The sequence below is a fragment of the Onychostoma macrolepis genome, chromosome 02, assembly GCF_012432095.1.
Source record: "Onychostoma macrolepis isolate SWU-2019 chromosome 02, ASM1243209v1, whole genome shotgun sequence".
Classification (NCBI taxonomy): domain Eukaryota; kingdom Metazoa; phylum Chordata; class Actinopteri; order Cypriniformes; family Cyprinidae; genus Onychostoma; species Onychostoma macrolepis.
This window is the reverse complement of record NC_081156.1, coordinates 4283818-4297278: the sequence shown is the minus strand read 5'-3', so window position 1 is coordinate 4297278 and position 13461 is coordinate 4283818. Positions and strand designations below refer to the sequence as shown.

General features: G+C 39.8%; 1 protein-coding gene across 1 annotated transcript in view; it reads left to right on the top strand.

Annotated features, from left to right (window-relative positions):
- The window catches only part of LOC131521757 (uncharacterized), a 71585-nt gene that overhangs the window by 53175 nt on the left and 4949 nt on the right, over window positions 1–13461 (top strand). The window contains exons 58-63 of the mRNA XM_058746792.1: window positions 3654–3838; window positions 4194–4396; window positions 4501–4663; window positions 5746–5855; window positions 7192–7311; window positions 7611–7767. Coding sequence (XP_058602775.1) covers window positions 3654–3838; window positions 4194–4396; window positions 4501–4663; window positions 5746–5855; window positions 7192–7311; window positions 7611–7767 — 938 coding nt within the window. The remainder of the gene's footprint in view (window positions 1–3653; window positions 3839–4193; window positions 4397–4500; window positions 4664–5745; window positions 5856–7191; window positions 7312–7610; window positions 7768–13461) is intronic.

Here is a 13461-nt window from a genome sequence, read left to right as displayed (position 1 = left end):
CCATCCAAGCCAGCAGGCATTCTCAAGGGAATAGATAATAGATCTCGTCCTTCACGTGCTCAGCCAAGCCGTGGAGGAAGTGATCCCAGAGTGCTTTCTCGTTCCAGCCACAGGCTGCGGCGAGCGTACAGAACTCAATGGAATAACATGACACGGACTGCTCGCCCTGCTGAAGCAGCGACAAGACTCGTGCCGCCTCAATTCCCAGAGCTGAGCGATCAAACATCTTGCGCAGCTCCTCTGAGAACGCCTCCAACGACTGACAGCAGACATGCTCGCCATCCCACATGGCCGTGCCCCACTCCCTCGCTTGACCCACCAAGAACGTAATGATGTACGCTACCCTGGAAAGCTCCGTGGGAAAACAGGAAGGCTGGAGAGCAAAGATCAGCGAGCATTGGGACAGAAATGACCGACATGAGTTGGGCTCACCCGAGTAAGGAGCGGGTGGATTAAGCCGCGGTTCCGCGTGGCAAGGAACTGCTCCTTCCGGGCCAGGAGTGGGTGTTGCAGCCTGTGCTGCAGAAGGGCTGACCTGTAGCTGGTCCAGCCATTCCACCACCGACCCAGTAGAATGCCCTGCTGCGAGAGGGCTCGGCGCAACTCCGTTTCCTCTGCTGAATCATTATGACATTATGTGTGTACTAGGGCTGCACGATATATCGTTTCAGCATCGATATTGCGATATGCACATCCGCGATAGTCACATCGCAGGATGTGCGATTTTTAGTATACTGACCGTTATATTTATACTGATCGTTTTCGCGACAGCTATCGCATCACACCACCCCGCGACGCACTGTCTTCACTGAACGCGAAAAAGCGACCGTTGCAAATCCTTTGAACTTTGTGTCAGTACGTCATAAAAAGAATGAGGGATTTACTCGCAAGGATTTGCCGTGTCGCGCTGCATCCAGTGTAGACGGCATCACTGATTATAATGGGTTCTATTGTATTTTGTCAGCGCCCTTTGTAGACACGGTGAGAGCCACTCAGATATATGTGAACACTGAATTCCATTCAGTTCCGTGTCTATTTGTGCCTGAAATGACACATACGCGCGAAACTGTCAAAACGCATGTCTCTGCAAGTATCCTTGTAAACACAGTTGCTTATGGCTTAGGTGAAGGTAAAAAATTTATAAAGAAAATGGATAGTATAGGCTCACAGCAGTTTAATGTTCCTAAGGCTTTCAGTGTAATGAATGTTAATCAAACAGCAAAACACAGAGAAAAATCACTTTTGTAGCTTTAACAGATTTATTAGATTTAATTTATACAGTGTTATTTTACATTTGATTATTCAACCAGTATACCTGAATACTGTTAGACTTACTGGAAAAAATATAAAGCACTGTTTATTTATTTTATATCTTTGTTCTGTTATATTTATCTATGTTTGTAATTTGTTCATTTTTCTATGCTGATTTACTCATCTACAATATTTTTTTTCCCAAATAGAGCTTTTCAAGTCATCTGAAGTTTTTTTTTTTTTTTCATATCGCAATATATATCGCAGAAATACAAAATATCGCAATGTGAGTTTTTTCCAATATCGTGCAGCCCTAGTGTGTACAGAGTTTTTGTGCTGTGTATTTTGATTATTTATATATAAAGACACACATACAGTATATATTTTGAAAATATTATATACATGTATATATTTATATTATATAAAAATATATTTAATGTATAAACATAACATATTTTTCTTAAATATATACATGCATGTGTGTGTATTTATATATGCATAATAAATATACACAGTACACCCACATACAGTATATTATGTACACAAACACTTTTATTTTAGATGTGATTAATCGTTGCCCAGCACTGTTTCAATGGTGATTCAGTCAAAAGTACAAAGGCAACACTCTGATATCCAGCATTAAAGTTATATAAAATAAAATGTTATGAGACTTTGCCCTCAGCCAAAACTATTTGCTCATATCTCATGTTTAACCACTATAGAGACATCAAAGCCAGTGACAAATTCCAGAGCTGGCCAAGGTAAGGCTGCTCTCAGTGGGTCCATGAGTGCTGAACGGCTGCTAACGCCCTGGAGCTCACATCTCCGAAAATTTTCATAACGATTTTATTATTTATTACTATTTATTATTGTTATTATTATTGCTCTATTCTTTTTCTATTCAATCTGTTTTATTTTTATTTATAATATAATAAAAAAATAAAAAAAACCTTGCTACGTGTACTGCGTTAAGCTAACTGAGACTTGCTCTTTTGTTGATTTTGATTGCTTCCATTGTCCTCATTTGTTAGCCACCTTGGATAAAAATGTCTGCTAAATGACTAAATCGCATATTTTAAGTCAAAACAATGGCATTCTTGCCTAAAACAAATCTTACAACTACATTCCATGACACAAAAACAGTATTACACCGTCTCCTAACTACACGTGACAAGACAAATTTTGCGTGTCGCCGCTAGTTAGAACAAAACCTCGGATTAATGAAAATGGATTAACAAAGGATTGTTCGAATGGTGGATGAAGAACCCCGATTAACTTCCAAACAAATTCAAGCTGATCTGCAGACACAGGGTACAACAGTGTCAGCTCGCACTATCCGTCGCCATCTGAATGAAAAGGGTTATGGTAGGAGACCCAGGAGGACACCACTGCTGACACAAAGGCATAAAAAAGCAAGACTGGTGTTTGCCAAAACTTATGTGACAAAACCACAATCCTTCTGGGAGAACGTACTGTGGACAGATGAGACAAAAGTAGAGCTTTTTGGTAAAGGACATCATGGCACTGTTTACAGAAAAAGAAATGAGGCCTTCAAAGAAAAGAACACGGTCCCTACAGTCAAACATGGTGGAGGTTCAAAGATGTTTTGGGGTTGCTTTGCTGCTTCTAGCACTGGATTCCTTAACTGTGTGAACGGTATCATGAAATCTGATGATTACCAAAGAATTTTGGGCCGCAACATAGTGGCCAGTGTCAGAAAGCTGCGCCTCCACCAGAGGTCATGGGTCTTCCAGCAGGACAATGACCTGAAACACACTTCAAAAAGCACTCAGAAATGGTTACAAACAAAGCGCTTGAGAGTTCTGAAATGGCCAGCAATGAGTCCAGATCTGAGTCCCATAGAACACCTGTGGAGAGATCTCAAAACAAAAAGGTATCCTTCAAATCTGAATGACCTGGAGCAGTTTGCAAAAGAAGAGTGGTCCAAAATTCCAGTAGAGAGTTGTAAGAAACTCATTCATGGATACAGGAAGCGATTGATTTCAATAATTTTTTCCTAAGGGGGTGCTGCCAAATATTAAGTTAAGGCTGCCAATAATTTTGTCCAGTGCATTTTTTGGGTTCTGTGTGGAATTGTATCAGATTTGTCTTTTCTTCTCTGTTTTTTTGTGTTGTTCCAATGCAAACAAACAAAAAAAGAAAACATGTGAGTACCAAAACATTTGCAACTGCAACAATTTTCTGAGAGAAGGGTTGCATTTTCTGACAGAATTGCAAGGGTGCCGATATTTTTGGCCATGACTGTATTTATATATGTACACATGTGTGTATATATGTATATATTTTGTATATATTTTGATTTGGACTGACGTTAGGAGTGATTAGGAGAAATGTACAGAATATAATTGCAAATTTTTTTCCGCAACCGTCTGTTACTCCAGTGAGGGTGAGGTGATTTTTAGGGTGCCACTTCCTGTGGGCCCATGGCTGAAGGTCAAGGAGGCAGGTGTGACTGAAGTTCTTCTGGAGGAGTTTGTCCTGAAGCCTCTACTGGCCTTGAACTCTTTGAGCCCTACTTCAGAACTCTACCGGCTGAAGAGGAAGATAATGGACAGTCCCGTTAACTGTGAGTTATTGGGTGTTTCAGAGTCTGTCTGCCTCATGGGCCTTACACATGTTTTCTAACACATGTTTTCCAACTCTAGACCACTAATTGAGTTAATGTATACCCCTGAGAGTTTCCTTCTTCAGATGCATTTTCTATTCATGAGACAGAAAAATTTAGGTTCAGCCATGTTTTACTCACCCCATGTCCTTCCAAACTTGTATGATAAAAGATATTTTTAAGTCTGTGTTCAGCATAAGAAAGAAAGTCATAGAGGTATGAAACATGAGTAAATGATGACAGAATCTCATGGGAAACAAATGACTCAGTGATTATTTCCTCACATCTGTCTTTGTACTTTATTTCCTCTGTCCAGATCAGGCATTTCTAGTGGCAGACGTCTATTTGGTGTCATTTGATGGACATCTGTTCAAACTCCCAGCTTCCTGTGACTTCATTCTCGCAGGTGATGTCTTCCAGCACACCTTTAGCATTGCGCTGAAGTCCGACAGGTTCAAACATCGCTCACTTGTGGTGCAAATGCAAAACACAAAGATTGCAATTCACCCAAATGGAGAGGTACATTTTCTTGTTATTATGATGTCTAAAATTGGTTTCTTAGCTGATTTAGAAACTTAATATGATACAATTAAATAGAGTAATACAAAATTTCTTGATTTTAGGTGGAGGTTAATTGCCATGTTGCGCAAATACCATACACTAAACGTGAAGTGGCTATCAGAAAGGATGTGAACTTAATTGAGGTGTCCAATGAGAGAGGACTTCGGGTATCATGTGACACTCATCTAGAAGTTTGCAGTGTGATCCTAGATGGATGGCTTCATGGTAAGATCATTAGCTTTGTTTACTTTATGACTTATTTTTAGCAATTCAATTTTGCCTACCATGAGCTCTGAGCTCTATATGCTGTGTGCACCATGATTTGTTTTACAATAAATAAAAATAACACACACACACGCACGTTGGGTTTCCGTGTTTTCTGTGGGCTTGCCATAGATATAATGATTTTTCTACTGTACAAACTGTATTTTCTATCCCCTCTCCCTAACCATGCCCCTAAACCTACCTCTCATACAAAACTTTCTGCATTTTTAGATTTTCAAAAAAGATTATTCTGTATGATTTATAAGCTTGTACATACACATTTTTTAAATGATAGTAAGTATACAGTATGTTAGGTTTTTCATGTTTTTGAAAGTTTCTAATGCTCACCAAGGATGCATTTATTTGATAACAATTTAAAATAACTGTTTTCTATTTTAATGTTAATGATTGCAAAGTTTTTAATGAACAGAAAGTTAGAAATATCAGTGTTTAAGTCTTTTGATCAATTTAATACATTCTTACTGAATAAAAGTATAATTTCTTTAAAAAAATAAAAATCTTAATGACCCCAAACTTTTGAACAGTATATTATATTATAATATTCTGTACTATATTAATATAAATATAGTATATATTATAGTAATTGTTTAATATGTTGTTACTGATTTGAGTTCATCATTTGCAATGTTTTATGGGATATATAACTAACTCCTTCACAAAAGGCAAAATGCATAGTCTTTTTTCCCCGTTTTTCAAATATTTCTTTTTGCTTTGAATCAAATGTTGTAATATTATGATTCATCTCTGAGCTGGCTGGTTTAGTTCAAAGCCTATAACTAGAACATTTTTAGTGGTTATGGAAAAAAATAAATGTGAAAAATTCTTTTGAACCAAGGCCTCTGAAAAAGTGGGCAGTCACTGTTTTGATCTATTGTAAATGCTAATATGCTGTAACGTGATGATTGTAATGGGTTTAATGGCACTTAAGTTCACTGCTGTCTACAAAGAGTTCAGTACTCTGAGGTGAATCATTGTAATATCCGTCATGATTTAACATGTTATTTTAATGAACTGTTTTTCAGGTGTGTCCGCTGGTCTTTTAGGAACCAATGATAATGAGGCAGCTAATGAGCTGCTTCTGCCAGATGGCTCTCACACACACAGTGTGCTTCAGTTTACTCACAGCTGGCAGGTAGTGAGAGGAATTTGTGAGAAATGTACACCTGTTCAGCATATGGTATCACAGCCAGGCACAAACCACAGACTATTTCTATTATTTTGCTTCATATTTACATACACTGTACATGCCTTTTTTCATGTAATAATACATCAAACATAATGTACAGTATAAGGGCTTAAAGCTATAGTTAGGTCGTCCCAACAGTTTGGTGGTTTTTATGTCCCCATGAAACATTACTGCATATTTTACATAAATTATTAATCAACTTTCATGCCACATAATCTTCACACGGATTAGCTCCTAAGAAATGTTTTTACATTTTTAATAAAAAATGCTAAATTAGCAATTTTATTATATACATTTACATATTCTCATAAAAATACAATTTATTGTAATTTATTATATTATATATATATATATATATATATAAACTCCAAGAACAAATTAAGTATTAGTCTTAAACTTTTCTCTTTTTCTCATTTTTAGAAGATTTATCTTATAGTGTAGACATAAGATGTCCACCCTGTTTTGTCTAAATATACAGGCCATTAAAATGTTTTATTTTTTTTAAATAAATTGTATATATCTATTCAAATTATTGCTAAATGTTAAACTTCTGCTAGCATGTTGCTTTTTCCTATCTAGTAATGGGCTTCATTAGCTTAAAACGTCCCTGTTACACATTGCATTGGAAAAATGTCATGCAACAGGGTGGACAAATTTCCTAGACCACATATGAAACATTTAAAATAATTTAAAAATAATTTTATTTTTACTATACGAGTGTACTATATGAGTATTTCATCTTCTCAGTTTGATATTTACCTCCAAATATCCAAAGAGCACTGTTGATTACGTGAAGAGACCAGTGCAGCATTCTTGGCTCCTGTTGTTTTATCAAAAATGTTTAGTTATACTAGCCTGAGGTTGCCTTTTTTTTTCTTTCTGATATACAGACATTTTTCTCCTTCTCATAACACCAAAATAATAATTGAATTTTTACCATTTCTTTTTCAAAAATTCTGTTCATTCCAAAATCCACCAAACTGTAGGAATGATCCAGTCGACTCATGTCATCGGAACCTGATTTTTTTTTTTTAGAATCAAACCTCCTTATGTCCATTAAACAAAAATGGAAAACTTAATGTTCACACTGATCAGGCATACTGTATAGTGACCAGTGACAAGCTTCAAAAAGAACAAAAGGTACCAAAGAACAGTGTCAATATTGGTCAACATTTTTGTGTTTCGTGGAAAAGAAGAATGTCATGCGGGTGACTAAATAAAGGCAGTTCCATTACATGGACTGTGTGGATCTAATATAATATTTTTATGCTCTTTACTGTAGGTGGATTCAGAATGTGTCAGCGGGAAAGCTGAAATCTGTCAGAATGGCACTGCCGACTCCCTGTCATGCACATCACTGTTCTCCTCCACAAATTCTCCTCTGAGCCCCTGTTTCAGAGTGGTAACTACTGTACTCAGTTTCCTCTCACTCCATGACATGTGCTAACTATTACAAGCCAGTGTATATAAAGATCCCTTTGATTAGATTGATCAAAAGACATCCACTCCTTGGGGAAAGTGAGGAAATGAAAAAGAGAATGAAAGGAATGCAATAGTAAACAACACAATGAACTTCAGATGAAGAATTCTCTCTCTCACACTGCTTTTTGTTTTTACATTGCATTTATGAGCATTCGTTTTTTGTTTTTGTTTGTTTGTTTGTTTGTTTTTATGGATGAAAGTGTTTTCTGTCTTTTTTAGGTGGATCCTGTGCAGTTCATGATGAAGTGTGAAGGACTGGACTGTGCATGTGATGAGCATGCAGATGTTTCCAGACCAGCCTTTTGTGCATTGACCTCTGCCTATATCCATCTATGCCATAGAAACTATGTTCCACTGGAGCTGCCAGTGCAGTGCGGTTAGTATTCCTGCAAACGCAGTGAAATCTATAACCATAATTGAAATAGATAACTGCTAGGGCTGCATGGTTTGGTTAAAATAAAAGAATTTAAAAAATCACATTGCGATTAATCTGACAAATATTGTGGTTTTGATTTGATCTGCAACATGGCAAGCATTTAACATCTCATATTGCTGTTGCCTGGATATATAAAAATAATTTTAAAAACACTGTAAAATCACAATGAAACAGCAAGTCTCATGATAAACAGAGTGTGCAAAAATGATTTTGTGAATTATCAAGTTATGTAATATTTTTCCCACATCCTTTTGTATACCAGTAGTTACTCTTTAATCCTCTATAAAAGAGACAAACTTGGCTGAAAAGGGCTGACCCCAAACTGAACTGAATGAAAAAGCATCCAGTTTTTGTTGCATTCATATTGTATCTGGACTCAGATCACTTTGGTCCACTAAGTTAATTTTTCATGCTCACTTCAATGAAGTCAGTCCTACTGAATAATACATTACAATGTAATACTCATAAAAACTTTGCACACATACCAGAAGTGGAGAAAATTTACATCTGATATGGGTTTCAGAAGTGGGTGTGGCAAAATGGCTCAATAGCGCCACCTATAAAATATAAACGAAGTGCCCCTCGAGCTATGTTTCACAAACATGTACGAAATTCAGTAGACACATGCGACACTCTAATACCTACAAAAAAGTCCCTCCGGTACAAAGTCCGAAACCCAACAGGAAGTCTGTTATTTAGAATTTTCTCTGCAAGTTTTGTGCCATTTCTGCCATTTTCAGGCATTATATTTAAACAAACTCTTTGAGATTTAAATGGATCAACACCACATTTGGTCAGTGTAATCTAAAGCCCTTTGTGACGTTAAATTATGAAGATCTTGAGTTTTCATTGAAGGGCGTGTCCGTGGCGGCCTGACAAACTTCGATGTTTCTCCATAAAATAGGAAGTTGTTATAATTCAGGCATAAAATGTCTGATGTCCCCAAACTTCACATGTTTGATAAGAGTCCACATGCCCATATTCAGTTATTGTCATAGCACCACCTACTGGCAACAGGAAGTGCATGTGACATGTCCTACACTGTAACTAACTCCTCCTTGAGATTTAATGACATCAGCATTATATTCGGTCAGTCCATTATTATGTTAAATTGCGAAGATCTTGAGTTGCCGTTAAAGGGTGTGTTCTTGGCGGCCTGACAAAGTTCGATGTTTCACCATGGAAAAGGAAGTGGCTGTAACTCAGCCATACAATGTCCAATCTGAACACATCTAAAGGCCAAATATTTTGTTATAATCATAATGCCACCTGCTTGCAACAAGAAATCACTTGTTTTACTTACATACAGTTTTACTTGTTTAACTTAAAAATGCAATGTCCAATCTGCACTAGACTTAATATGGTTGGTAAGAGTCCTGGCCTGAAGACATCTAAAGGCCAATATACAGTTATAATCATAGCTCCACCTATTGGCAACAGGCTATGACATAACAGGATATGATATTTACACTAACTGAAACATACCATGTCCAATCTGCACCTTTTTGTTGCGTTGATATAGGCAAGTATTGCTGTGTTTGTATTACATTGCTTCAGGTTTGTATTGCGATGGTTTATAATTCAAATATCAGAGGAGTGTCACTAAAAGTTAATGCTGTATGGTGTTGGAAATATCCCCTACACCAAACCAAACCCAACCCTAGATTTAGATTTAGTCATTTTGCAGACGCTTTTATCCAAAGCGACTTACAATTGGGGAATACATAAAGCGATTCATCTTGAAGAGGCAATCAGACAGACGAAGTGCTTGCAACACCAAGTCTCAGGCATTGTTCAAATAAATACAAACTACCAAAGGAAGGAATAAGTAAAGAGAATTTTTTTTTTAGGATGAAGTCAAGTGCTGTCGAAAGAGATGAGTTTTCAGTTGTTGCTTGAAGATTGACAGGGATCCAGCAATCCGGATAGGGGTGGGAAGATCGTTCCACCAGCCAGGAATGGTGAACGAGAATGTTCTGGAGAGTGATTTTGAGCCTCTCTGTGATGGTACCACGAGGCGTCGTTCACTAGCAGATCTCAGATTTCTGGAGGGGATGTAGTTTGTTAGTAGAGAGTGCAAGTAAACGGGTGCTGAGCCAGTGGTTGTTCTATATGCAAGCATCAGTGTCTTGAACTTGATGCGAGCCGCGACTGGTAGCCAGTGCAGGGAGATAAAGAGAGGTGTAACATGGGCTCTTTTGGGCTCGTTGAAGACCAGTCGTGCCGCTGCATTCTGAATCATTTGTAGAGGTTTGACTGTGTTAGACGGAAGTCCAGCCAGAAGAGCATTGCAATAGTCCAGCCTAGAAATGACAAGGGCCTGGACAAGAAGTTGTGCAGCATGCTCTGTCAGAAAGGGCCTGATCTTTCTGATGTTATATAGTGCAAACCTGCAAGATCGAGCAGTCTTTGCAATGAGGTTTTTGAAGGTCAGCTGATCATCAAAGATTACACCAAGATTTCTGACCGAAGTTGATGGGGTTATTGTTGATGAACCTAACTGGATCGTGAAGTCATGCTGTAGAGTCGGAGTGGCCGGGAGGACAAGCTCAGTCTTTGCCAGGTTGAGCTGCAGGTGATGTTCTTTCATCCATGCCGAGATGTCCGCCAGGCAACCTGAGATCCTTGCAGCTACCGTTGGATCATCTGGTTGAAAAGAGAGGTAGAGCTGTGTGTCATCAGCGTAGCAATGGTATGAGAATCCATGTGCCTGTATGATGGGACCCAGGGATGTAGTGTATGTGGAGAAGAGGAGGGGTCCAAGAACTGATCCCTGAGGAACCCCAGTGACCAGTGTATGTGCTTTGGATACCTCCCCTCCCCAGGCCACCCTGAAAGACCTACCAGTGAGATAGGATTCAAACCAGCGAAGTGGAATGCCAGTGATGCCCAGTGATGAGAGGGTGGACAGGAGTATCTGATGATTGACAGTGTCAAAAGCGGCAGATAGATCCAGCAGAATGAGGACTGATGATTTGGAATGGGCTTTTGCAATTCGCAGGGCTTCAGTGACCGAGAGAAGCGCAGTCTCAGTTGAATGGCCCTCCTGAAACCTGACTGTTTAGCATCCAGTTTGTCGTTCTGTGAAAGAAACAGTGAGACTTGGTTGAAGACAACTCGTTCAAGTGTTTTCACTATGAACGGAAGGAGAGAGACAGGTCTGTAGTTTTCTATAAGAGAAGTGTTTAATGTAGGTTTTTTGAGCAGTGGGGTTACCCGAGCCTGTTTGAACACAATGGGGAAGTTGCCTGTGAGGAGGGATGTGTTGATGATGTGTGTGAGTGCAGGTAAGAGTGTGGGTGAGATTGCTTGGAGAAGGTGTGAGGGATTGGGTCAAGAGGACATGTTGTAGGATGGTTGGAGAGGAGAAGCTTGGATACTTCAGCTTCAGTGAGGGACAGAAAGAGAAGATGGGAGTTTTAGCAGTGGATGTGGTAGGGTGAGGGTCCTGTGTGCGTGGAGGTGAGAACTGACCACTGATTGATCTAGTTTTGTCTGTAAAGAAAGTGGCAAAGTCATCAGCTGTAATAGAGGTGGTGGGAGGTGGTGGAGGGGGACAGAGGAGAGAATTAAATGTTCTGAAGAGATTACGCATGTCTGGAGCGCTGTCGATCTTGTTGCGGAAATGTGAGGATTTGGCAGTGTGGACTTTAGCAGAGAAGGATGTGAGCATAGACTGGTACCTACTGAGGTCCGACAGATCGTTTGATTTGCGCCATTTTCTCTCTGCCGCTCTGAGTGTAGTCCGATGTTCACGAAGAACCTCGGATAACCAGGGGTTGGAAGGAGTGGCCCGTGCTGGCCTAGAGGAGAGAGGACAAATGTCGTCTAGACAAGAGGTTAAGGTAGAGCATAAAGTCTCAGTAGCTGCGTTTACATCCAGAGATGAGAAATGGGTGGGTGAAGGAAGAGAGGAGGATACTACAGAGGAGAGATGGGAAGGAGAAAGGGAGCGCAGGTTTCGTCTAAAAGTAACTGGTAGGGGGGTTGGTGGCACAGGAGAAGCAAAGTGTAATGTAAATGTAATGAAGAAATGGTCCGAAGTATGTAGTGGTTGTACCAGAATGTTATCTGCAGTACAATTGCGTGTGTAAATTAAGTCAAGTTGGTTGCCTGATTTGTGCGTGCTAGTAGTGGTAAGGCGTTTGAGATCAAATGAAGCTAGGAGTGAATGGAAGTCTGTAGCATAAGGCTTGTCTAGGTGAATGTTGAAATCACCAAAGACTAAGAGTGGAGTGCCATCCTCCACGAAAGAGGACAGCAGCCCGTCCAGCTCCTCTAGGAAAGTGGCTAGAATTTGGCTAGGGGGACGGTAAATGACCACAATCTGGAGTTTTATCGGAGCTGATACAGTAATGGCATGAGATTCAAATGAGTTGTAATTGCATAGGGAAGAGCGGGTTGAGTATTTCCAATTGTTAGAAATGAGCAGACCAGTGCCTCCACCCCGGCCAACTAGACGCGGGGTATGAGAGAAAGAGAGATTAGTAGAGAGAGCAGCTGGGGTTGCTGAGTCTTCTGGACGAATCCAGGTCTCAGTCAAGCCCAGGATGCTGAGCGTGGATTTTAAAGAAAAAGCAGAAATGAAGTCAGCTTTGTTGACAGCTGACTGACAATTCCAGAGACCCACAGAGAAGGAAAGAGGTGTAGTGGAGGAGGTAGAGATAAGGCGCAGGTTAGCAGGGTTACGTTGCCGTCTGCGTGGGACGTTAGAGCGTGGTTGAGAGAGAACCGAATGGTTTGGAAACACATGATAGAGGTGGCAGGAAAGAGGATGGAAACAGAGAGTGTGTAAGGAAGGGGAAAAGAAAAGATACTTAAGTGTGTCGCTCGGAGTCGTTGCTCGGTTAAAGTCGCGCAGGAAAAGTCGATGGTCTTTACCCTCGCCGGTCTTCACACGAGGAGGCTGAACGCTTCGCTGATGCTTCCGCGTCAGCGCCGGACCTCTGATAAACACAGCCTAACACACTACAGTGAAAACAGCTGTGGTCGGCTTCTGATTGGCCCAGCCAATAGCCAAGTGCAAATAACTCAAGGCGAAACTAACACTTCGCTTGCAAGGAGCAAAGAAAATGATCCAGGTTCCTTCTTAGCCGAGGTGCAAATTATTATAATTAACAGAAAGTGCAATCAAACATCGAAACCTCAACGAAAATGCAGAATAGAAATAGAAGGGAAACGAAAGTATTCCTTCCTAACAGCAAGTAAATAATTTAAACAACAGATCTATGACCAAGTATCGCAACATTTACGAGCTGCTGTCCGTCTCTTCTGGTGAATATTCGGCTTCTCCCGACTTGTAATAGCGAACAGGCAGTTTAAATACTTTTACAGTCGCTGTGGCCGGCTTCTGATTGGCCCAGCCAATAGCCAAGTGCAAATAACTCAAGACGAAACTAACACTTCGCTTGCAAGGAGCAAAGAAAATGATCCAGGTTCCTTCTTAGCCGAGGTGCAAATTATTATAATTAACAGAAAGTGCAATCAAACATCGAAACCTCAACGAAAATGCAGAATAGAAATAGAAGGGAAACGAAAGTATTCCTTCCTAACAGCAAGTAAATAATTTAAACAACAGATCTATGACCAAGTATCGCAACACTTACGAGCTGCTGTCCGTCTCTTCTGGTGAAT